Here is a 26,317-nt window from a genome sequence, read left to right on the forward strand (position 1 = left end):
TTTTGAATTTATGTTAAAAATTTTATTCTTCACTATATTATGAATAATTTGGATTTTTTTTTTTTTTGGACAATTTAAAACAAAGAATCTATTGTATTTAGGTCCATTCAACAACAGAGAAATAACATCCCTAATTAAGAAATAAATGGTCCAAAATAGCATGAAAAATAAGTAAATTCAAGCAAAAATCACAAAATGTACTTAAGAAATAACATTAATGAATCAAATAGTGTGTTTGTAGAGAGAGAGTACTATGTTCAAAGAATCAGCTTGTTCACGCCTTCGAGCAATCCAAACTAACTGCTTGTTGACACCTTGGAGGAATCCAAATATATGTGAAAAAGAATAAGGTTATAGAAAATTACGAAGATGATGGTTTTTGGGTAGGAAAAGAGACAACGATTTTATAAAATTTGAGAGGAAATGAGATGTTTCTTTATGCGTGAACCAACAATCATATAGGGGTTTTGGAAGATGACGAAGATGATGGTTTTTCTTGATGACCGAGTCACCAACTTAACTTCTAGAATCAAATTTTAGAACTCCCAACTAGTTTCTACTCATACTTTTTTTTCATCTTGTTGCATTTTTCAAATTAGTGCTGAATTTATTTCTTCAAACTAAAATATAGGGCTCCTAACGTGTATTTTGGAGATGATATTGCAATCATTCTTGAAACTGAATTAGCAAGAAGTAGAAAGAATATATGTAGTTATTGTGGAACAAAAGGGGCAGCTCTTGGGTGCTACGAGAAGAGCTATCGCAATTATAATAACTATAATAAATTAACTTTTAGAGTCAATGAATCCTCCTAGTCAACAACTTAACGTCTAGATTCAAATTTTAAAACTCCAAGCTGGTTTTGACTCATACTTTTTTCCATCTTTGTGCATTTTTCTAATTAGTGTTAAATTTATTTCTTCAAACTAAAATGCAAGGTCTCTATCATGTATTTTGAAGATGATATTGAAATCAATCTTGAAACTAAATTAGCAAGAAGTAGAAGGAATAGATGTAGTTGTTATGGAATAAAAGGGGTAACTTTTGGGTGCTACGAGAAAAGCTGTCGCAAGAACTTCATGTTCCTTGGGCAAAGTTGGTCCCACAATGTCGATGGGATACTGTAAGTAGTCCAACTCATTGAGGTGCCCAACTTACATTGAGTAGTTTGCTACTTTAGATGTCAACTGCTCTATATGTTTACATTTATACATACATGCATATAAACACACACACACACACACACACACACACATATATATATATATATATATACACACACATATAATGTCCTGATTTTGTCACCATATTTTCATATTCAATTAGCTTCCATTTGAGAGTTTATTTCTTTCTAATCATTATAGAGTTTGGAAAGTCAAGGTTTAAAACATGGTAAACACCCCTTGGACAACATTATGTGGGAACTCTGATTGTTTATATAATGATGGGAAGGAATGCAATTATTATCTTTGATTCATTAATCCATCTTTATGTTTCATTCACATTTTCATCATTTCTATTGATATCTTACTCCTATTCATGATCTTGTTTGTGGCGCTCTACCGAACATTAAAAAAAATCTCGATGCCAAATCCGAGGTACTAGGTGGCGTCTCAAAATTTTGAGATGATTTACTCTGTTTATATTAGCATTTCAAGACATTCAAAAATCTGATTGAAAATAAACATAATATCCTATATATAAATATACTAAGAAATGAATAAACAGTGGAAGATTATATACATCTAACAATGTAAAAATAGATTAGAATGAGAAGATTAACAATATACAAGATTACAAAAATACTCTCACTCTATCATGAACCTAATACTCGCCCAAAAATTTATATACATCATAGATGAAATTGACAATGCTAATTGGTGTAGTCATAGTACTCACCAGGCAACGGACTCTAGTCGTCTATGTGACCAACCAGATGCTCCTCACTCACCAACTCCGCACCTGCCTTAACAACTACAAGTTTTAAAACTAAAAAAAAAATAAAAAGAAAAATGTAAGTATCAATGGCTATCTGGTAAGTCCACAACCAATTTCTATTAATAATATCTCCTAAACATAATCGAGTAAGCATACTGAAACATTTTAACACATGCAAAATTTAACAAATTAAACTACGATTAATTAGTACATATAATTAGTGATGAGCAACTAAACAGTTTAAAAAATTTATATTACATCAATCATCAGTACTCATCATAGCATTTTTTTTTTATACAATTATAATTTTCAATAATGAAATAGTAAACATACATTTTCTTTTATAATTTAAAATAAAATAAGAGATACATAATACACAATGGTAGAGTAGTGGAATTAGAGAATTAGGATTCTAAGAATGGATCGTTCCCAGTCGGGACATAATTCATAATAAAGTATTAGCTCCTGATTTTGTGGTTGGTCACTGTTTATCATACTTGCGGTACTATTTATCTAGCTTAGGCAAGTTGTTTGACATGATCGTAAGTAATGGGTCTCTTTTCAATGTGTCAGAACGTTTGACTATTCTAAATTGTTAATGATCATTAACTAATTATTCTCGTCTATACTTATCAAGTGTGCATGTGATTCTTATTATACAACCCCATTCGTGTACGACCACCTTTACATTACAAGTAACACTGGTAAAAATAGAGAGGAATAATCTCGGATTCCAATGTGACTCTACTTTCATATACATCCCGTGTCGTGTATGAGTTTGGATGTACCTACTGTACATCTTAGGATAGTAAATCACTTCGGATGATACGACGCATTATCCTTTTAGGCATTCACAAATTCTTTAACAACTCACAAAATAACTAAATATGTATATTATTTTTCTATGAAAATAAATAAGAAATTAACACTACTAGGTTGAAAATGGATATCCAGTTTCCTACTATGCAACAGTGGTCCACCGGCCTAAAATAAATAATAGAACAGAAAGTAAACTGCGCCTTGTGCTACAGAAAGAAAATAAAAATGCAATTACAATTAATTACTCTGGATATCCGTTTACCAACCAACACACAACACAACAATGTAAAATGCAAACATTATTCCTCGAGTATGATTCAGATATTTTACCGTTTCATCCATTTTCTCATTTTTCTAATAATTTTACTTTTTGTTTTTTCAAACACAACATTCCATTTTCAAACTTTCAAATTCATTTTGATCATTCAATCGAAAAATTACCAAAATCTAGTCAAAACGGGATCCCAGTAAATACGTGAAGTCAACCCATCAAAACTGAAAAAATTGGTGAAAATTTGGCCAAGTGTTAAAAACATGATTTTTCAAAATTCTTGAAATTGAAAATGGGTTTTTGGAAATGAAAGTTTTTAATACGAGATTCAACATCATGTAATTTTTATAGTTCAATTTAAAATAACCCAAAAGATATTTGATTTTGAAAATCTGACGAAAATGTTGAAATTTACATTTTGTTCTTAAAACCAAAAAATTAGATTTTATTCCTTTAAGATTTGAATTTTGAAACCATTCCCATTATTTCGGAATGGGAGGGAAAATCTTAATTTTATTAAAAAACTTAAAGTACATGAAGACTTTTACTTAAATGTTTTTAATGAAATAAAGGTGGAAAAAACACATACAAGTGAAGATGAAAGAATAAATCAAAAATAATTTTTCATTTTTTGCCCAAAAAAGATTTTGAAGGTGGTGTCGTCATACTAACGGTGGCTGACGGCAACGCCATCAGTGTCCAACAATGGCGATGTTAGCAACTCACAAGTTGCACTAAAAAATTTGGTTTTTAAACCAAATTTCTCTGGTTTCTTCGACGGTTTCGATAAACAATCCCACCCTCATATCATTTTGTAAAATATAATTAAAACACATCAAATATGTCGATCTTGGTATGAATTTAAAACAAACAAAATAAATCTATGTTTTGAAAGAGCATCACAATTTCGATATAAGTCCTAAATGCAAATTTACCCAAAAGATATTTGATTTTGAAAATCTGACGAAAATGTTGAAATTTACATTTTGTTCTTAAAACTAAAAAATTGGATTTTATTCCTTTAAGATTTGAATTTTGAAACCATTCCCATTATTTCGGAATGGGAGGGAAAATCTTAATTTTATTAAAAAACTTAAAGTACATGAAGACTTTTACTTAAATGTTTTTAATGAAATAAAGGGTGGAAAAACACATACAAGTGAAGATGAAAGAATAAATCAAAAATAATTTTTCATTTTTTGCCCAAAAAAGATTTTGAAGGTGGTGCCGTTAATACTAACGGTGGCTGACGGCAACGCCATTAGTGTCCAACAATGGCGATGTTAGCAACTCACAAGTTGCACTAAAAATTTGGTTTTTAAACCAAATTTCTCTGGTTTCTTCGACGGTTCTTCGATAAACAATCCCACCCTCATATCATTTTGTAAAATATAATTAAAACACATCAAATATGTCGATCTTGGTATGAATTTAAAACAAACAAAAATAAATCTATGTTTTGAAAGAGCATCACAATTTCGATATAAGTCCTAAATGCAAATTTTGAAATCTACGATTATCAATAGGAATTGAGAGTCCCCTACCAAAGATCGTGATTTTTGGTGGTGATAAGCTAACACAAAAGTCAATGATTGAGAATGCGGAACTCAAAGTTTGGCCGACTTAGGTGCCAAATGATCAAGTTGGTTACGAAATTCTCGATAAAAGTGTTATCCCTCCCTCTTTCTACGATGAAGAACTATTCTTCCTCTAACTTAATGAAACTCCGAATGGGTGGTATCGAAACCCACTTGCTAATTTTTGGTGAGAGACGAAAGGAACAGAAGAGAAATAAAGATCGAAGATGATAGAAACATAGCACTCGCCGATGTTAACAACTTCTTCTTCATCGAGGTCTAATGGTCTCTCGTTCATAACGAATCTTGAAGTGAAACCTTTACACCTAAGTCATTATCAAACCTCTATTAGGAATTTGATCAAACACCTACCATGAATTGATCTTAAAAAATAAAAATACTAAAACAAGTTTGTATAAAAAGCATACAACCAAAAAAAACTTAAGATTGTAAATTTTCAACATGAATTCATCTAAACATTGTTTGATTTGCACACATTGATTAATTTTAAACGATGTAATTAATTAAAATTTTGAATTTATGTTAAAAGTTTTATTCTTCAATATATTATAAATAATTGGGATTTTTTTTTGGAATAATGTAGACACCCCATTTTTGCACTCACCTGATTAATCAACTCGTCAACCTGATCGTAACGGTTCCCAATGATGGATGTTTATTCCAATGCTTTATTTTGTTACCAAATATGTTTCAGAAATCCGAATGAGGTATCTCGAACTGACAAAACTATAGAAACTACGCTACGCTAGGAAAATATAACCTCAAAAGCTTAGAAATCATCATTTTTCAGATAAAAAGAAGCTTCACGATAAAAAACATTAAAAAATGACTAAATTATCAAAATACTCTAATCTTAAAAACATCCCTAGAGCCTACGTTACGCTTAGGAAAATTCATTCAAACATATAAAATAATAAATCGAAATTGAATAAATCATTTCGTCAATTTTCACAAAATTCGACAAAATTACGAAAATACCCCTCATAAAGTTCATGATCATTTCGTACAAAAAATTTCATAAATGATAAAAACCAATATTCTCATTGAATTCCTTACAAAAAACCGATTTCAAAATATCCTGAAACATTGAAAATCGACTTAAAACGCAAAAAGTCCTCTCTAAGGGCAAACGGTAATTTTTCAATAAAAAAATTTAAAATTCTGAAATTAATAAATAAAACATTAAATAATGTAAAGCAAAACATTAATAAAATTAATCGATCAATCAGGCTCTTAGGCAAATTGTTAATGGTTGCCCAGATATTTATTAAAGGACCCCTCCATTTGGGGGTCCAAAGAATTAAAGATATACTATAAGGGGGGTTCTCCAAAAAAATAAAGTCAATCAAGTAAGACTAAAGCCAAGATATTAAAGTCAATCAAGTCAGACTAAAGTCAAAATTAAAGTCAATCAAGTAAGACTAAAGTCAAGATATTAAAGTCAATCAAGTAAGACTAGAGTCAAAATCTTAAAGTCAATCAAATAAGACCAAAAGTTAAAATCCTAATAGAGTTCTAATTAAATAATAATTCTATTTAACAATCCTAATTAAATAATAACTCTATTTAATATAATTCTAACTAAAATATAACTCTACTTAAAATAATTCTAATTAAAATATAACTCTAACTAAAAGAATTATAATTAAACACTAATTCTATCTAAACAAACACTTAAAGAATCTATAAATAGGGGTTCTCACAACCTATTTTCGTATCAAGAAATAAACCCTAAGAAAAGTAGGTCAAAAAGTTTTCCTAACCTCCCATAAACTCTAATTTTGATGTCTCAACTCCTTACCTAACATCCATACCCCAACTTTAGCTCAAAAACACCTAGAAGCCCTTCCAAAACACCCTAAAAATCCATCAAAAAATTAGAAAAATCAAAAGGAGATATTTTATTTTTGAGATCCAAAACGAATCACGGTAACAGAATGAAGCGAGGAGTGTTGTACGAAGAACTATTCTACCAGATCTGAGTGAACAAAATCGTTATCTTCGTAAAGGTAAAGATTTAAATTTTTTTATTAATTAGGTCTTTTTAGAAATGTAATTCTATTTGGGAATAAGTAGAGATCGGCATTGGCCGGACGGGGTTGGTGCCTAATACCTTCCAATCCCGTAATGTGATCTCCGGACTCAGTATTTTTTTAGTAGATTAGTTGTTTTTATCCATTTACAGTCTATATTCGGTTTCTAGACCATAATAACTAGGTGGCGACTCCCAAACCTCAAAAGTCAAAAGCGGATCCACGCACCCCGCAGATCAAGGGCGCTTTCAGATAATTTAAATAGAAAATCTGTTGTATTAAGAAATAGAGAAATAATTAAAAAATAGATCGTTCAAAATAACATGAGAAATAAGTAAATTCAAGTAAAAATCACGAAATGTACCTAAGAAACAACATTAAAAATCAAATAATGTGTTTGTGAGATAAAGTACTATGTCTAAAGAATCAATTTGTTCATGTTGTAGACACCCCCATTTTAAAGGGTTCTTACTCGAAAGGACCCAAAAAATAACTTTTCAATAAGATTTGCTAACGAGCTTAAAAAGCTTAAATCATCGAAATTCGACATTTTGATCAAATTAAATGCTCCTAAGACTCCTAAAGGTTTAGTGGATGTGCAATGAGACTTGGCATGCCCCCCACTTCCCCATATCTCATTGTTCCGCTCTCGAAATCAAAAATACCCTAAGCCCACCAACCTTTAATTCCCTAAAAATCACTTCTTACTTCACCCAACTTAATCTAATCCTAACCCTATACAACCCAAACCCTAAAATTACCTCACCTCAAAATCCCATCTTAAAATAAACCCTAACCAATCCCAAATCCTAAGTCCAACACATCACAGCCCACACCCATATCCACAACCCTAATACACAGATCATTACCCACATCAACCAATCAACCTTTGATTATCAAATGGACAATTGTCCTCACCACAACTCACTTCCCAAAAATCATTCTATCCAATCTAACCCACCACTTTTTCTAACAAAACCACTCCCACACTCCATGTTATAAACCTAATTCATTACCTTTCTCTAACATAGCAACCAACCCACACCTATCTTCATCATTCACTTTAAACCTATTCTCACAAGCCTCATCACGCCCTTTCCCCCAATCAACTCACCTAAACACTTCATCTCTATACCCTTTTTGATATTTATCACCATCCCCTTCACCATTCAAAACATAACCACCTAACCCCTTACATAATCCATTCTTTCAATCAAACACCACACCCCTTCATCTCACCTAATACTCAATCTCATTCTTTCAATCAAATACCACATCAATTCACCTCACAAAACACTCAACCCAAATGGGTTGAGGTGGATCCAATCCATAAATAAAAAAAAACTATCTATTTATCCTTATTCCACAAATACCCTCATCTCAACTCTAAATTTCACACCCATTACCCTCAAACCTCATGTCATTCTCTACTCTCCCACTTTTTTACCCCATCCTACCTTAAAAAAATAATCTTCAACGCCTATAAATACACCCCCTCACTTTCTAAAATGGGTATCAAGTCTAAGTTTAAAAAAGAAAATAATTAATTCTTTCAACTCTCTACTCATCTCTTTTTTACTCCCCTCATTTCATTTACTCTAAAAAAATCTATTCTCACAATTTACTAAGGACTCAAAGAAGGAGAAATCATAGAAGAAGAAGGATCAAGCTAAGGTCTTAAGGTGGGTCAAAGGAAGCATTGTACCCCCCCTCTTTCTCTCTTCTCAATTTCCCTTTTCTATCCCTTCCCCCTCTCACTTCTTTAATTTTTTTTAGAAAAATTTAAGAAGTGATGATCCCCCTCTCATATCTCTGGTAAATTGGACTTCAGTTCGGTTGAAAATAGAGAGGTTGTAACCATTTCAAAACAAAATCAATTTTAAACCTTTCAAATCGGTATTTGGGTCCTTTCCAACCCATAAGAATGGACTCATAACCATTAGCCAACACTTTTCAAATACACATGTTTCCAAGGCTAGATGTTTATAAGGATCATCTCCTTTAATGATATGATCCTATAAATTGAGCTGAAAGCAAATCCCTTCTTAGGGTGCAAGTCATTAAACACGAGACATTTTTATTTCGTTTTCATTCAAAAATGATCGAGTTATTTTGAGGTTATCATCATTTGATGGAGATAGAGTGATGCCTAACACCTTCCCCTCTCTCTAATAGGTATCTTATCCGTACGAGAGTTATTAAATGTCAAAAATGACACTTTTTCCAAAAATGTACATCAAGTGACTATTCATACCCTTTTACGAAAATAAATGGTGACAACTCCAAACCTTCGTACAAGTGATCTTCGAAATTGAAAATCACGCATCTACACACGCTTTCAAGCAATCTAAACTAACAGCTTATTGAGGCCTTGGAGAAATCCAAAGATATGTGAAAAAGAATAAGATTTTAGAAGATTACAAAGATGATGTTTTTTGGGTAGGAAAGGAGGCAATGGTTTTATAAAATTAGAGAGAAAATGAGATGTTTCTTTATGTGTGAACCAACAGTCATGTAAGGTTTTGGAGGATGACAAAGATGATGGTTTTTGAGTAGGAAAGGACGTAACGATTTGATAGAATTTGAGAGAAATGAGGCGATAGCAAACCAATAGTCATGCTGGAGCAAGCATCATTAAATGTTTTAGAATAATATCTCGATAATAAGCATATATGGCTCTCTACACATCTACTTCAGCAATGTGTGAAACGATATCAAGTTTAGAAGAGTCATATTTGCTTGAAGTACGAGTAAAAAAATATTTTTTAGTAACAATTATTAAAAAAATATTTTTAAATTAATTTTTTTAAAAGAAAACATAAGAAAATGAATTTTCTTTTTAGAAGGTAGAGTATATATATATTCTTTTACTTTTAGAAATAATAATTTTATGCCTTTCAAAAAAATAAAATTAACCCTCAACAACATCCTGTAAGCCTGAATAAGTCAAGCATTTTGTGATTTAGTACACTCCCAACTTATTTCAATTTCACTGATGATTTTCCTACACCATCAATCAATTCTTGCCCCATAGTCCACAATTTTTTTTTTATAATCGGGTATTCCTGTAGAGAGTAGAATAGGCTCGTATTCAGGTTTTGCCCAGTCCATAGACCATGGTCTTGTCCAAGGACTAGTCTTGGGGCATGTGCAACACCTTCACATTACACACACCAGGTAAGTGAGCCCTTGTGGGTAGCCCTTGAGGAACTAATGCTTACACTAGGTATCAAACTCACGACCTATGTGTATTAACTGCTAATTGGTAAAAAAATGCCAGTGAGTCAATCCCTTAGGTTTTAGTCCACAAAGTTATCATGATTGATGGTATCGACCATTTGATTAAAACATATTTTTAATTCAATAAATACAAATAAAATATGACCAACTAATAAGGGGGTTTGGATCAATGTATTGAAAGACAAATAGTTATAAGGTGATAACCCTAATAAAATGGATAGAATTTATTCTAAAAATGATGTTCAAATGTATGGTAATTTGGACTTTGGAAGATAATTTTTTTCTAATATATTGGGGTGTATGACATACACAATTAAGTCTCCCAAATCGTCTTCTTCAATGATTGGACTAAGAACCTGTTTGGATAAAAATTAGAAAGTGACTAGGAAGAAAGTAGTTTTAAAAGGAAGTAATTTTTAGAAAGTAAAAAAGTAGTTTCTTTACTCTTGAAAAAGTAAAGATTTTTACTTTTTAAAAGTAATTTTCTAAAATGAATCCAAACAGATTTGATAATTTTTTAACTTTCAAAAGTTAAAAAGTTACTTTTATTAGATCTAACAATTCCACTTTGACGCCTAAGATACCATTCAATATCATGGGTATAATAAGGGTATGCTTGATTGCATGGAAAGTGACTTTCCATTGAATTTGAAATCAATAAAAAAATAATGTTGGAAAATAGGTAGGGTTGGAAAATCAAATTCCATTGTTTGATTTTACTAAGACAAAATCATTAGAAATACATTTGGGGAAGATGAAGAAGAAGAAGGAGGAGAAAAAAGATGAGAGGAGGGGGTGATGCTTGGGGCGGAGAAAAAGAGGCTTGAGAAATGATACGAGAGAGGGGGGATGATATGATGGTGGTGGAGACGGAGGTGAGAGAATGAGAAGGAGAAAAATAAGAAGACGAAGACGAAGAGAGAGAGAAGGTGGCCGGAGATGGTTATGAGTGACGACGGCGAGGTTAGTGTAATGGTGGCTATGATGGTGGTGGTAGGGAAGAAGAAGATATGAGTAGAGAAGAAGAAGATGATATTTTAGGGATGAAAAATATGAGTTGATTTCATTTTCTCACTCACATGGGTGGAAAAGTGAAATCCATGCTTTAGTAGACTTTTTGATTGGGGTGGAAAATCAATTTCCATCGAAAAATGCAATTAGGGTATGTTTGATTGCACATGGAAAATAAGGTGGAAAATCAATTTCCATTGAAAATGACATTTTTCAAGTGTTTGATTGCACATGAAAATGAAAATTCATTTTCCACCCCAATCAAAAAATCAACAAAACATGGATTTCACTTTCCCACCCATGTGGGTGGGAAAGTGAAATTCACCCATATTTTTCATCCCCAATTCTTTCTCACTCATATCTTTTTCTTTCCTACCACCACCACCACCATTACACTAATATCGTGGTCATCGTCATCACTGTCGTCGCGTCGCTGTCTCCGTCTCTATCATCACCATCTCCGACCAACTTCTCTCTTCTTTTCCTTCTTTCCCATCCCTCACCTCCTCCGCCGCCACCAGCACCACGTTTTCCCCTCATCTTCCTCATCATCTTCTTCTTCACTTACCTTCAACGTCACCACCATCACGTTCTCCCTTCTTCTTCTTCACATACCTCCATTGTCACCATCGCCGTCGCCGTCGCCGTTGCCACTATCATTGTCCCCACCACCACCACCGTCGCTGCCGCCACCACCACATCCTCCCTCTTTCCTCTTCCTCCTCATCTTCTCTTCTTCTTTTTTCTCATATTTTTTTCATGATTTTATTCAAGTAAAATCAAACAATGAAATTTGATTTTCCAACCTTACCTATTTTCCATAATTATTTTTCTATGGATATCAAATTCCATGGAAAGTCATTTTCCATGCAATCAAACATACCCTTAGACACACGAAAAATGTCATTTTCCACCATATTTTCCATGTGCAATCAAACATACCATAAATAAAAAGTTGCATACTATTTCCTCCATGCCTTATCTTTATAGAGGGTGAGTTGTGGTAAGTAGATAGATTGGAATCAAAGCAATTAGCTCCTACTGGAGTCATACATTATCAACCATTCATTTTTTATCAAATCTAGGGACCATTTCTTTGTTTTATCTAACCTAGGGACCATTTCTTTTCAAATAATTCTTATTACTTCCAAGGACGATGCTTTGTGAAAATAACAGTGACTACCTTGGACCACACACAATACATGTTAAAATTTTAGGAATTTGATGTGACCTATAGCTAACTATTATCAGACTATCGTAGTGTTTGTCATGATCTCCCATGTCATATATGGTCACATGTTTTTCATGTTCGAGACTCTCCTTCACCTTTGATTCCATGACAAGGTAAAATAGTCGAACTAATGCTTCTTTCTTGGGAAAAGTTGCATACCACTTTCTCCTCTAAACCTTATCTTTATAGGTTCTGTTGTGCATTAAACACACTTTGGGATTTGATTTTTGTACCAAAATGTCTTAAATTTTTTTTTATCAAAAATACCCCCAAATGCTTTTTTCCGAGGTTTATTTAATGAATCATACATTAGTCCTTAGAGTTGTACCGAAGTGACATTAAAATGGACATTGTTTCACACCTTGATGACGTGGATTTGCACACATAACTATAGATCCTTCTCCCATGTATCTCCATAAAAAGCATCTATAGTTCCATAAACACATCCACTTCAGTAATGTGTCAAATGATGTCAATTTTAATGTCACTCTAGCATTTCCCTCTAACAAAACCCATCTTAATGGTGAGTTGTGGTAGTTATGGGTGTCAAACTCATGGCAATTGTGTTGCAGTCATAATAATTAGCTCTTGATCAGGGCCGACTCGGTATAAGTTAAGACCGAAGACGAAATCTTAAAATTAGACGTTTTTGATATATAATATATTAATATAAATAATAATTAACTATTTAAATAAATAAAATATTTAAAATTTAGTTTTGTTATTTTTGAGATGCAATGTTACTAATTAAGCTTTTATATTTAAATTTTGCTAATATATCATTTTCAAGGTTTAAAAAGAATTCTTTTTTTTAACTAACCACTTTTTTGGAATCCAGTCCTACGTGGGCGGATTTTTTTTATATACTTTAAATAGAATAAATTAAAAAAATTAAGTCTAAATGAAATCATGGGTTGATTTTTTTTTTTTTTTCTAAAGGATATATATATATATATATTTTTTTCTTGGAGAATCCTATCCAACGAGAGTGGATTTGAGTATTTTTTTACTTTTAACTTTAAATGGAATAGGTTAATTTCTTTTAAAATGGAATACAATCCAAGTTGGGTGTTTTTTTTTTTTTTTTAAATCAAGATAGTTTTATGGGAATTCAATCTAACGTTAGATATGAGTTGTTGTTATTATTATTATTATTAAGAAACTTTTTTCTTACTTACATAATTAGATTTTAAGCCTTACTAAAGGTCATCCTACGGATTACCACATGAGAAATCCAACACCACAGCCATTTCTATTTCATGGAAAAACTCATATCCACAAAAATAAAAAAAATTCAAAAAACATTTTCTTTTGGACTTGATCCAAGGTTTTGAAAATGAAAAGGTACCGAATTCCCACGTAGCTACCAAATTTAAAATAGCTCAATGATAAAAAAATATTATAAAAAAAATTGGATTTTTTTTGCCAAAATTGATAGAATTTTATCTTCTACAACCTTGAAGTATCGGATCATGTTTTTGGTTGCCACAAAGTGAACCCACAGACATGGAGCGAAATCAGGATTTTGCCCATGTGGGGGCAATTGAGAGTAAAAAAAATTTGTGGGGTAAACTTTAAGTAAAGAAAATATTTTGTCGGGGTAGTAGTGACGGATTTTTTTATCTACTACTCATAATTATCATAATAGCTTATTAATTTATAGACTTTTAAATTTTTTTTTGGAGGCAAGTGCCTCCACTATAAATCCACCCCTGCCAATGACCCTTAGTAAGAGTGAATCCTTACTAACTTAGTAAGGCTAGTTGAACTTTTTTATTTCCTAAATTTAGATGTAATGCGTAAGAGCATCTCCAACAATGCTCTTTAAGATGAATAACATATTTTGGCAAAATCAAATCTTAATTTAGTTAGTATAAAATTTATTGAGTGCTCCAACAGACTCAATAAATCTTTCATTTGTTGAAAATTAACTCAAATCTTACTAAGAGTCATGATCTCACATCTTGGATATCAAAAACATAATCTGATGCCATAAGCTTCTAGAGAACAAAATTCTAAAAGCTTTAAAAAGTAAAGTGAACAAAAAAATTATTATTTTTATCATTGAATTTTAATTTTAAGTTTTAAGAGTTCAATAGCCATCCATTTTCAACACCTTGGATCAAGCCCAATATATATTTTTTCAATAAAGATAAGTCTTTTCATGAAAACTAGAAGGAGGTTGTGTTCAATTATCAATGTGATAATCCATGTGGGCCCAAAAACTCTGGGTAAGATTTGAAACCTTACTAAGTTAGTCAAAAAAGTATTTTTTTATATGATTTTATATTGTATATTTATTAATAACAAGTCAAACCCTTTGTACATGTGATGAGTCTTGGTCTCGATTTTTATGTTTACTACTTTAAAATGGGGTAATAGAGAGTTTGTTGGATTCGATTTTTATGATTTGACTTTTCATAATAAAGAGCATGTTAAGTTTAAAGAGTTTGTTGGAATTGCTCTAAAAGATATTGAGATCAAAGAATTTGTTTTATTTTGAAATTAGCATTTGTAGGATTTTATCTAAACGATCTTGAGAAATCATTTAGTAATTTTTTTGGGAAAATCCTTTGAATGCTAAAGTGTTCAATGGAGTTTAATAATAATCCTTTGAATAATACTATTTTTTTTTCAATAATCGTGATAAAGGACAACTGTTAAGAAATATTTTTTCGGAGCTTTCTCCAATTATGGGGCCATAGGTGATCTCTTAAGTGGCCTTATGGTTGAGTCAGTCCTATTCCTAATATTCACACCACCAAGTTATGCATTATCAATTGTTTCTTTCCTATCATATCCTACAATCATATTGTTTATCATGATCTCAAATCTCATGTCGTAGATACATGGTCAAATTTTAAAGAAACTCTCTTCATTGGATAGGTGCATTTTCAAGGAGTTAAAAAGGATCGTTGGGCCCACATTAATTATCACATTAACAATCCAACAACACAAACGTCTAGATTTCATTAAAATATTTATATTAAAAAAATTAAAATTAAAAAGTAATTGTTTTTCGAGCATGATCCATGGTGTTTCAAACAGACGGCTACCAATCACCCACATTTAAAAATATAATTCAACGATTAAAAATGATTGTTTTTTATTTTTTTAAGTTCATATAATTTTATCCTCTACAACCCCATTTCATCAGATCATGATTTGAATGTTACAAGGTGATCAGATCTAAATTATTATTTTTTTTTTTTACTATGGGTAAAAGAAAGAAACTTTTTTTTTTTTTTAATAAGTTATGTGCTTCTATATTAGCATGCGTTAAGTTAGTCCACTAAAAGTCCGTCAAATTATCAGCACTCATTTTTATATCACTATTTGTGTAGAGAACTATCGATTTTCCTCGAATGAACAACTCTCGCAAGTTGATATTATTTGTATAGGCCCACCAAACGATGATCAAAGATAGGAATTACCACGTGCCATTTTAAGGTGTGACATCAAGGTCCTGTATTCATGGCGTAGTGTAGCAAAACATTTCTCCTTACGTTTCTCTACTATAAATAAATTTTAAAATTGTCTCCCAAGTCTCGAGCAAAGGTCACCTTTTCTCCTTTTCTGCAATTACATCTCTCTCTCTCTACTCCCATGGATTTGAAGGAAGTATTGGGTGATCTTAACAGAGATTCTTACGTCTCTCTCCTCTCTAAACTCATTGGAGAAGCGAAATACGTCCAAAACAACCCACCAGAATTGATTCCTGAAGAAAACAGAGTAGGCAAACACGTCCTAGATGTTCTCCTCCCTTATAGCACCACCACAGGTGGAGGACCTTTGATAATAAACCCCGTTACTTACGTTGAAGGCAGAGGAAACATTATCATAGAATACCCAGGATCTGTACCTGAGAAGATCTTGTCCTTCGTTGGTTGCCACATGGACGTTGTTACTGCCAATCCTGACGATTGGGTCTGTGAGATGTCCTCTTAGTTCACAAAATATTTTTTTTTTCTTGCTTGATTTTCCTATTGTTTTGAGTTTAATTTACTTTAAAATCTGTCATTTTTGTCATTTTGAGATTACCCATTTTGCTTTCATGGCAAATGAAGTTCTTTTCTTCTTTTTTCTTTATTGTGTGATTTGGAGTTGTTTGGATTGGATTGTTTCTTGTAGAAACATTGATTTTATAAAGTACCCATTTTTATTTCTTTGTAAATTTTGTGTAGAAAGGAAGTAATATTATGGGTTGTTTTTGGGTTTTTTCGAATTGGGGCTATATAGGATTGCTTCTTGTTACGTGCATAGGAATGGGTCTGATACAGGAACAGGTGGCATAACCCATTCAGTCCCAGCCCATGTTTGGTCCATTTTATTTCAGTTAGTATTAGTTTCTGTCCATGTTCTTTTCAGTTATTGGTGGATAACATGAACCCACAAAATATCAGAACTCGAATGCATTGTTGTCGTGTTTGGATTTTATTTATTTATGTTGGTAGGGAAAGTTTGAATTGTGTTTGAGAATATTATATCAAGAACTTGGTCAATCATCCACTTTCCTATTTGGGTATTTTGTATATTAAATGACACAATTTGCAGGAATTTGATCCTTTCTCTTTGAGCATTAATGGAGATAAACTTCAAGGTCGTGGAACAACCGATTGCTTGGGGCACGTTGCACTTGTAACTGAGCTCATGCAGAGACTAGGGGAAACAAAGCCAAAGTTAAAGTCAACTGTTGTTGTTGTCTTGATAGCCAACGAAGAGAACTCATCAATTGAAGGGGTTGGTGTGGATGCACTTGTTAAAGATGGATATCTTAACAAGCTTAAACAAGGCCCTCTGTAAGTTATTCAATATTCATATGCTCAATACAAATAATAGACTTTTAAACTCTTTCCAAGGAATAAAACCGAAGGTGAAGTTTACGGAACTAAGGTTCTTTAATGTGGTTTTACTGTTCTCTGCACAGGTATTGGATTGATGCTGCAGACAAACAACCTTGCATTGGTACTGGTGGTATGATAGCCTGGAAACTTAAAGCAATAGGGAAGCTTTTCCACAGTGGTCTACCGAACAAGGTAATCAAGCTCAATCTCAACTTTCTAGTAGCATTTTCACCTATCACTTTGGGATAGGAATTCAGCACGAATATAATGTGTTGTACATTGAATTTTCTGAATAGATATGTTCTATTTGATTTATTAATTTTTTATATAGATAACAATTGTGTTATATAATGGTCCTAGAGTTTGCCCGTGCCATAGGCACAGACATCCTCTTTGCGGTTAAAGGGTAAACAAGGAAAGATAGTAAAGTTAGAGGGGTATTATTGAAAAGGAGGGGGGAGAGGGAGGAATGTAAATAAAGTTTGGAGGGGGTCAGAAAAGGAAAGGCAGTGAAGTGGGGCTGTGTGGACCCTACTCCTTTATCTTACCCCCACAAAATTGTAGTTTAGTGGAACGTTTATACCCACAAAACTATAGTTAAGTGGGGTCTACCGTTGTGTTTTATTTCATTGATTAGAGTTTGTCTGTGCTTACTAGCATGGGCATCCTCTTGGAGGTTAAGGGGTTAGAAGAGGAAATACAATAAATATGGAGGGGTATTGTTGGAAAAGGGGGAGAAGATGATAGGCAATAAACTTGAAGGGGTATTAATTGAAAGGGGGAGGTGAAAAGGCAATAAAGTTGATATTTGTCCTCAAGATTTGTGGTTAGATTAAATCACAACCCCTTTATGGGCAGGTAAAGATTGCGACAATGGGGGAGGAGGGAGAGACAACCATCCTGTTCTATTATATATATAGTAGAATATAAATATACATGAATGCTTGATCTTTTTGATACCCAAGTGTGCTTTTCTCATATGCCAAGGATTTACGCATTTGTGCCCATGTTTCTGGTCAGAAATTTTGAGTTTTGTTGATCACTTATGTAAGCAAATAGGTTATATAACCTGGGTTTTGAAGGATGTACAACTATTCATGTTTTGGAGTTGCTTTTTTGGTCCTATTATCATGATCTAGATGTAAATATTAAAATTGCCATTGTTGCATCTCAAAGTTGAGAGCTTCCGGTTGAAAATTGGTACAGTTTATTTCGATATTTATCTATAAGTGGACAATAGCTTCATAAATTCGAAATGAGTTGGGAATTCACCCCCTTTTGTGCACCTGCAGGCTATAAATGCTTTGGAATTAGGGATGGAAGCACTTAAAGAGATTCAATCGCGGTTCTATAGGGACTTCCCTCCCCATCCTAAAGAAGAGATCTATGGATTTGAAACACCGTCGACCATGAAACCTACTCAATGGGTTTGTAAGTTGTGGTCACACTAATCTGTGCTTTTATCCTCATTAAACATCAATGACATTGTTCAGAAAGACAAACAAGAAAAATCAGATTTTTCTTGGGAGAAACAAAGTTAGAAGATTCATTTATTCACATTCGAATTTGGTGAATTGCAGACCCAGAAGGTGGGATCAATCAGATTCCAGGTGAATGCACAGTTTCGGGAGATGTCAGGTTTGTCTTTCTCATTCCTTTACAATGGAACTTATCCATGTGATGCCATATGACTAAATTTGAGGCCTGACCTTGCCGCTTTGTGTTGCAGGTTAACTCCTTTCTATGAGTAAGTGCCCCACTTCCTGTTCTTTTAAAAAATTGTTCCTTATAAAAAGAAAAGAAACAATTTAAGATTAATATCCCACCTAATAAATAATAAATTGGATTTTCTTTCTTCTCGTTTAACTTTCTCTTGAGGATATCATGAGCATACCCTTCATAGTGTTCTAGAGGAGGAAGAGACATCCAAAGTCGTTGTGGATGGATGGAGTATGGGCATGAAATTCATGGACCCTTGTGATTTAGTCATTATATGCCATGTCTTTATTTAGTTTTATGTTTAGGATTGGAATTTGGGCTTATTTACATTTTTTATTAGCCCATGGTCTTTGTATAGATGTCTCAGATTCATCATGCTAAGGCACGTTGCCTGTTGATGCATCACTTTCCCTTTCTATCTAGGAATTTTTTTCGTTGCATGCCACCTCTTTCGAGGCACGAAGAAAACATGATGGAAGGTACTAATTATTATTCTTTGTTCCATAATATATTCCAGAGTGACAGATGTGACAAAGAAGTTACAGGAGTATGTCGACAATATAAATGCGAACATAGAGAAGCTAGACACGCGAGGACCAGTTTCAAAATATGTCCTCCCAGATGAAAATCTTAGGGGAAGGTCTGTTTGTCATCTTAAAACTTATTATTTAGTCCTGAAGATTAGACATCAGTTGATTCCAGGAACACATATGTCCTCTAATAGATTGACTTGTATAGGTTGATATCTCCATATATTTATTTACTTGTTTTCGATGTGAAGAAGATATGTTTGCTTGTTTCCAGACTCGAAATCAGTTTTGTTGGCGAGCCGGTGGCTGGTATTGCTTGTGATCTTGATTCGCGTGGCTTCCATGTGTTATGCAAAGCAACTAAAGATGTGGTTGGATATGTAAAACCATATTCGATAACTGGGACTTTGCCGTTGGTTCGAGACTTGCAAGTACAGTTGTTATCTTTTCCTTAGCTGATAACCTTATTGAGTTTTTCCATCAATTAAATTGACGCCCACCTTGTTATTTATTGCATTGTAGGATGAAGGATTTGATGTTCAAACCACAGGCTATGGTACTGTACTCTTACTCTTTTACTTTTGAGATAAGGAATTTGAATTATGTTTTTAGGAAAATTACTAAATAATGTCCATCAGAATGATCAAAATGTCCTTTGGAGAGTCAAATTCTGGAACTCTTTATTGAAATTTAATACCTTCTTTCTATGTTGCTGTATTTCAAGAAAAAGATGATTAAAAGATTGCAGAGTGTGATCAACTGAACCTTGTGAAAATGAGAGGGTATATGGGAAGGCGAGGTTTAGTTGCTCACGAAAGAAACAGATATATAATTTTGAATCTCATGACATGGCTCAACATATTGGATCCATATAGGGGTTACTTTCTAAAGTGCATCCTTTTGGCTTCTATTCTGCATCTTTATTTTTGGATGATTATCAAATTTACATTAGGTATGTGCCATCCAACTTTATTATTTCATATCTAACAAAAAACCATAAATTTTTTGTCTCAATCATCCATGTTCTAATTGGTTAGATCTATTAGTGATTTATTCATAGATATTTGAAAATATAGGAACTATGTCAATGCTTGAATATAGTACTTAATAGTGTTTTCATTGTCCAAGTCTTTACATATTAACTTGGATATAATAAATGTAAAATCTATTATTCTCATTTTATGTAGAATATTGTTTTCATTCTTAGCACGGCATGTCGTGGAACGTTATTGATCCGCATTTCCATACTTCATATAATTGGATTTTTTTTTTTTTTTTAAAAGTTTATAATTTCCAATAGTTTTAAGGAGGCCTGACCATTACTTTTTTTTCTTCCCAATGCAGGCTTGATGGACACATACCATGCAAATAACGAGTACTGTCTGTTCACCGACATGGGCCAAGGCTTCCAAGTGTTTGTTAGCATCATATCTCAATTAGAAGATGACACCTAAAAGCATATTAACCTCTTGAATGCCTCTCTGTGAACCCAGTTTGTGGTTCCTGCATCCATGCAGACTGGTATCTAATATTTAGATTTTCGATTATCCCCAAAGAACTTAAGAGATTATTAGATGCACAAATAAATTCTTAGTAAGAATTCGTACTAAATCTTCATTCACTATGTAAACTGCATGCAATATCAATATATTTAAGCTCGTAATGGGTGTTCCTTGTGCATTTTTTGTTGAATTGTTCGCATAATTTTATCTTCCTTTCCTTTTGTGTTTCGAGAATTGGAGAACAAGTTTGATGGATTGACAATTATAAAATCTCTGCCAGGGGTGGCAATCTTAACAATTTCGTCTAAATTAGTTGGATTTGGGTCATAATAGTCTTGATCTGTCTAACATGATTGTTGAACGGGTCGTACCTAGGTTCTGGACATCAACCTGTTTTGACATGATTAATTTGTGTCATTAATATGTCGTTTTTAAATCATAAAACATAGGAGGTATCTCAAATATCAACAATTATTAAGGGTTTTTAAAGTCACCCATTTTTTAATATAATTTCGTAGAATTACATGTTCTTTTTGTAAATTGGCGTTTAATCTTAGTCATTGTTATATTTAGTATGTTATCAAACCATCTCAATCGATTGTCTTGCAATATCTTCATGAATGAGTTTTCTAGATATTAAAATTTCAAGATCGCTCCTTATAAATTTCATAAACCAAGATAAAGCTCCTAGAAGTCATAAATGGGCTCATGCATTTAAATTGGGCCCATTGGTTGACAAATAAGTCTCCTGTATTTTCTCGAATGCATTTATTTACACATAATTTCAAATTTTGTAGAATCTTACTTGAAACTAATCCAAGTAGGCTTAAAACTCGTCTGATTTGAGTCCAAATGGATTTCGAGGTGACTCCCCAAAATCATTTTTGTTAATGGGTTATGCTGTATGGATGGGCTTTAAGGCCCAATAACTATTGGTCTCCTTCGTTCACCATATGATCGAAAATGCTGGAGTGAGTGACTGCGTTGTATGCACCGAACCAAATCATCAAGATACGATGAAAAGCATCTATGGCTATGTGCACATTTCCACGACAGCACGGTATTGTGTACCCTTGGTGAACTTACATATGGGAAATCAGCTTGATTGATGAATTCTATCCAATCCATTGGATTCAATCATTTTCGTCATTAGTTTGAAACCCACCTGTCGGTCCGGTCCACTTGGCTCGAAAAAGCCCATAGTATAAAAATAAACAAATATCAAAGGTCAGAAAAAATGATCAATTAGGTTGTGTTTGGCACCTATTTTCAAGAGCAACTTTAAATTCCACCATGTCAAAAGCAGAAGGGTGATTGATTTTGGACCCAAAAACAATGCTCTCATTTTAATAACCAAAATACCTTCACAATGTTATATGATCTTAAATTAATGGTCATAATTTTTAATTTAAGGATGAAAGTATCCATAAAATCTGTTTTTCTCCACGTTTCTCATGATAGTTGCTTTGAGTTTGACTTTGAAGTGGGCAGGTAGAACCCTTTTCTCAACATGACACATCGCTTTTTGTATTTTTTTCACACCCTTACTTTGGGATACCACCTTATACACACCACATGTAATCCAAAGAAGAGCGTTCTACCAAAAACATCCGTGAAACAACAAATGTTCCCATCACGATTCTTATATTATAAGTGATTCAGATGCAAAGTAATTCCATAGAAGCACTTAGATTCAAAGCAGTGTGACACCAAATGAGACCTTTAGTGTACATATATTGGTCAATATTCTGTCAGAGTTCCTGAAAAAGTGTGCAATGTGGCAAAGAAAGAGTGTGGAAGTTGGATTCCAAACGGACTCCAGCGAATACAAGATCAACACTTAAAATTTTTATTGAGTCAGTTATATATCTTACCTAAAAGTGATAAAAAGTGAATGCCTAGGAATTAGGCTTAGAATGATTTTATAAAAAGTGATAAAAAGTGAATGCCTAGGAATTACGCTTAGAATTGATCTAGTTTGAGACATTGGTGTGCACAGAACCATAGATGCTTCTCACTTGTATCTTAATGAAAAACATCTATGATTCTATAGATACAACCACGTCAACAATGTCTCAAACGATGTCAATTTCAATGGTACTTCATCATTTTCCTTTTATTATTGTTCTTTTACTTTTAGCAATAATAGTTTTATGCCTTTCAAAAAATAAAATTAACCCTCAACAACATCCTCTAAACCTAAATAAGTCAAGAATTTTGTGATTCGGTACACACCCAACTCTTGCCCATTGTCCATGAATTTTTTTTTTTTTTTTTTCAATAATCAGGTATTCCTGTAGATTGTAGAGTGGACCCATATTTAGGTTTTGTGATTCGGTACGCACCCAACTCTTGCCCATAGTCCACAAAGTTTTTTTTAAGATTGTAGACTGTGCCCATATTTAGGTTTTGTGATTCGGTACACACCCAATTCTTGCCCATAGTCCACAAAGGTTTTGTTTTCTTGTTTTCAATAATCGGGTATTCTTGTAGACAATAGATAGGGCCCGTATTTAGGTTTTGCCTAGTCCATAGACCATGGTCTTATCCAAAGACTAGTCTTGGGCTAAGTTTAACGCCTACGCATTACACACACTAGGAAAGTAAGGTTACACTCTCGTGGGTGACCCCTAAGGAACTAATGCTCACATTGGTTATCGATCTCATGACCTACGTGTATTAACCATTAATCGGTCTAAAATTGCCATTGAGTCAACCCGTTGGGATTTAGTGTACAAAGTTATCATGATTGGATGGTATCGACCATTTGATTAAAATATATTTTTAATTCAATAAATAAAAATAAAATATGACCAACTAATAAGGGGGGTTTGGATCAATGTATTGAAAGACAAATAATTATAAGGTGATAGCCCTAATAAGACAGATAGAAGTTATTCTAAAAATGATATTCAAATGTATGGTTATTTGGACTTTGGAGGATAATTTTTTTTCTAATATACTGGGGTGTATGACATACACAATTAAGTCTCAGGTCGTCTTCTTTGATGATTAGACTAAGAATCCATTTGGATAAAATGTAGAAAGTAGCCACGAAGAAAATAATTTTGGAATGAGTAACTTTTAGAAAGTAAAAAAATAGTTTTCTTTATTTTTTAAAAAGTAATGACTTTTACTTTTTAATAGTAGGTTTCGAAAATGAATCCAACCAGACTTTATAACTATTTAACTTTCAAAACTCAAAAATTTACTTTTCACTAGACCTAAAAATTTCACTTTGATGTCCAAGATAGCATTTAAGGCCATGGGTATAATAAATAAAAAGTTGCATACTTTTTCCTCCATGCCTTATCTTTACACAGGGTGAGTTGTGGTAAGTAGATAGGTTGGAATCAAAGCAATTAGCTCCTATTGGAGTCATGCATTATCAACCATTTCTTTTTAATCCAACCTAAGGGCCATTTATGTTCAAATAGTTCTTATTACGTCCAAGGACGATGCTTTGTGAAAATAATAATGACTACCTTGGACCACGCACAATACATAATCAAACTATCTTAGTATGTATCATGATCTCCCATGTCATATATGGTCTCATTTTTTTCATGTTGGAGACTCTCCTTCACCTTTGATTCCATCTCAAGGTAGAGTCGAACTAATCCTTCTTTCTTGAGAAAAATTGCCCACCACTTCCTCCAACCCTTATCTTTGTAGGTTTTATTGTGCATTAAACACACTTTGGGATTTGATTTTTGTATCAAAATTGTCTTAAATTTTTTTATTTTTTTACCAAAAATACCCCAAATGCTTTTTTTCAAGGTTTATTTAATGTACCCTACATGTGTCCTTAGGGCACACCCTTCAACAAAGAGTCGTGGCAAAGTGACATTACAATAGACATTATTTCACACATTGATGACACACACAACTATAGATACCTCTCTCATGTATCTTGATAAAATGCATCTATGGTTTCATAAACATATCCACTTCAGTAATGTGTCAAATGATGTCAATTTTAATGCCACTTCAGCATTTCCCTCTAACAAAACCCATCTTTACGAGGGTGAGTTGTGGCAATTATAGATGTTAGACTCATGGCAATTATGTTGCAGTCATAATCATTAGCTCCAAACCAGGGCTGGCTCGGTATTAAGTTAAGACATACGACGAAGACGAAATCTTAAAATTAGACGTTTTTTATATATATAATATATTAATATAAATAATAATTAATTATTTAAACAAATAAAATATTTAAAATTTAGTTTTCTTGTTTTTGATATGCAAAGTTACTAATTAAGTTTTTATATTTAAACTTTGCTAATATCATTTTCAAGGTTTAAAAAGAATTTTTTTTTTTTCGAACCACTTCTTTTGGAATCTGATCCAACGTGGGTGGATTTGAGTATTTTTTTTAACTTTAAATGGAATAAATTAAAAATAAAATTAAGTCTAAATGAAATCAAGAGTTGATTTTTTTTTTTTTTTTTAAATTTTAACTTTAAACGGAATAGGTTAATTTCTTTTAAAGTGGAATACAATCCAAGCTGGGTGTTTTTTTTTTTAAATCAAAATAGTTTTATGGGAATCTAATCCAACGTTAGATATGAGTTGTTGTTATTATTATTATTATTAAGAAACTTTTTCTTACTAACAGAATTAGATTTTAAGCCTTAAGAGGGTCATCCTGCTCAAATGGATTATCACATGAGAAATCCAACATCACAACCCTTTAGATTTCATGGAAAACCTCTGATCCACAAAAATAAAAAAAATTCAAAAAACATTTTCTTTTAGGCTTGATCCCAGGTTTTGAAAATGGAAGGGTACCAAACTCCCACATAACTCACAAATTAAAAATAGTACATCAGTGAAAAATAAAAAAATTGGATTTTTTTTCCAAAGTTGATAGAATTTTGTCATCTATCATGTTCTTGGATGCCACAAAGTGAGTCCAAGGACCTGGGGTGGAGCTAGGATGTTGCCCATGTGGAGGAAATTAAGAGTTAATTTTTTTTTGTGGGGGTAAACTAAGAGTGAAAAAAATATTTTGTGGAGGGCAATTAAGAGTTGGAATATTTTTTTTGAGGGTTGGGGGGGGGGGGGGTAGTGGCAGATTTTTTTATCTGCCGTTAATATTTGTCGCAATAACTCATTAATTTATAGACTTCTAAATTTTTTTGGAGGCAAGTGCCCCACTATAATCTAGTAAGAGGGAATATCCTTACTAACTTAGTAAGGCTAGTTCTAATGTGTAAGAGCATCTCCAACAATGCCCTTTAAGGTAAAGAGCATCTCCAACAATGCTCTTTAAGATAAAGAGCATCCTACATTTATATGTAATGTGTAAAGAGTAGGGGTGCACATTGGATTGGATAAATCCGAGAACCGAACCAATCCGAAGCTTTTGGATTGGATTGGTTCGGATTAAATACACCCACGGTTCGGGTACGGTTTGAAAAAAAAATCCGGTTAATTCGGTTCGGTTCCGGATTAAGAATATAACAAACCGAACCAATCCGAAATCCGAACCGTAATATATATATATATATAATTATATATAATATATATAATGATTTAAAAAAAAAATTTATTTTCTTAATTTCTCTCTTCTCCT

General features: G+C 32.8%; 1 protein-coding gene across 1 annotated transcript; it reads left to right on the plus strand.

Moving 5' to 3' along the window:
* The first annotated feature begins 15,702 nt into the window (after positions 1-15,702).
* On the plus strand, positions 15,703-20,914 carry LOC147391498 (acetylornithine deacetylase-like). The gene is made up of 10 exons (XM_086460269.1): positions 15,703-16,068; positions 16,696-16,940; positions 17,069-17,177; positions 18,278-18,416; positions 18,566-18,623; positions 18,715-18,732; positions 19,222-19,344; positions 19,509-19,665; positions 19,757-19,790; positions 20,579-20,914. The coding sequence occupies exons 1-10, from the start codon at positions 15,748-15,750 to the stop codon at positions 20,686-20,688; spliced, it is 1,314 nt and encodes a 437-aa protein (XP_086316395.1). The 5' UTR covers positions 15,703-15,747; the 3' UTR covers positions 20,689-20,914.
* The last annotated feature ends 5,403 nt before the right edge of the window (positions 20,915-26,317 follow it).

Source organism: Akebia trifoliata, chromosome 11 (genome assembly GCF_017979445.1).
Source record: "Akebia trifoliata isolate Shusen 1 chromosome 11, ASM1797944v1, whole genome shotgun sequence".
Classification (NCBI taxonomy): Eukaryota; Viridiplantae; Streptophyta; class Magnoliopsida; order Ranunculales; family Lardizabalaceae; genus Akebia; species Akebia trifoliata.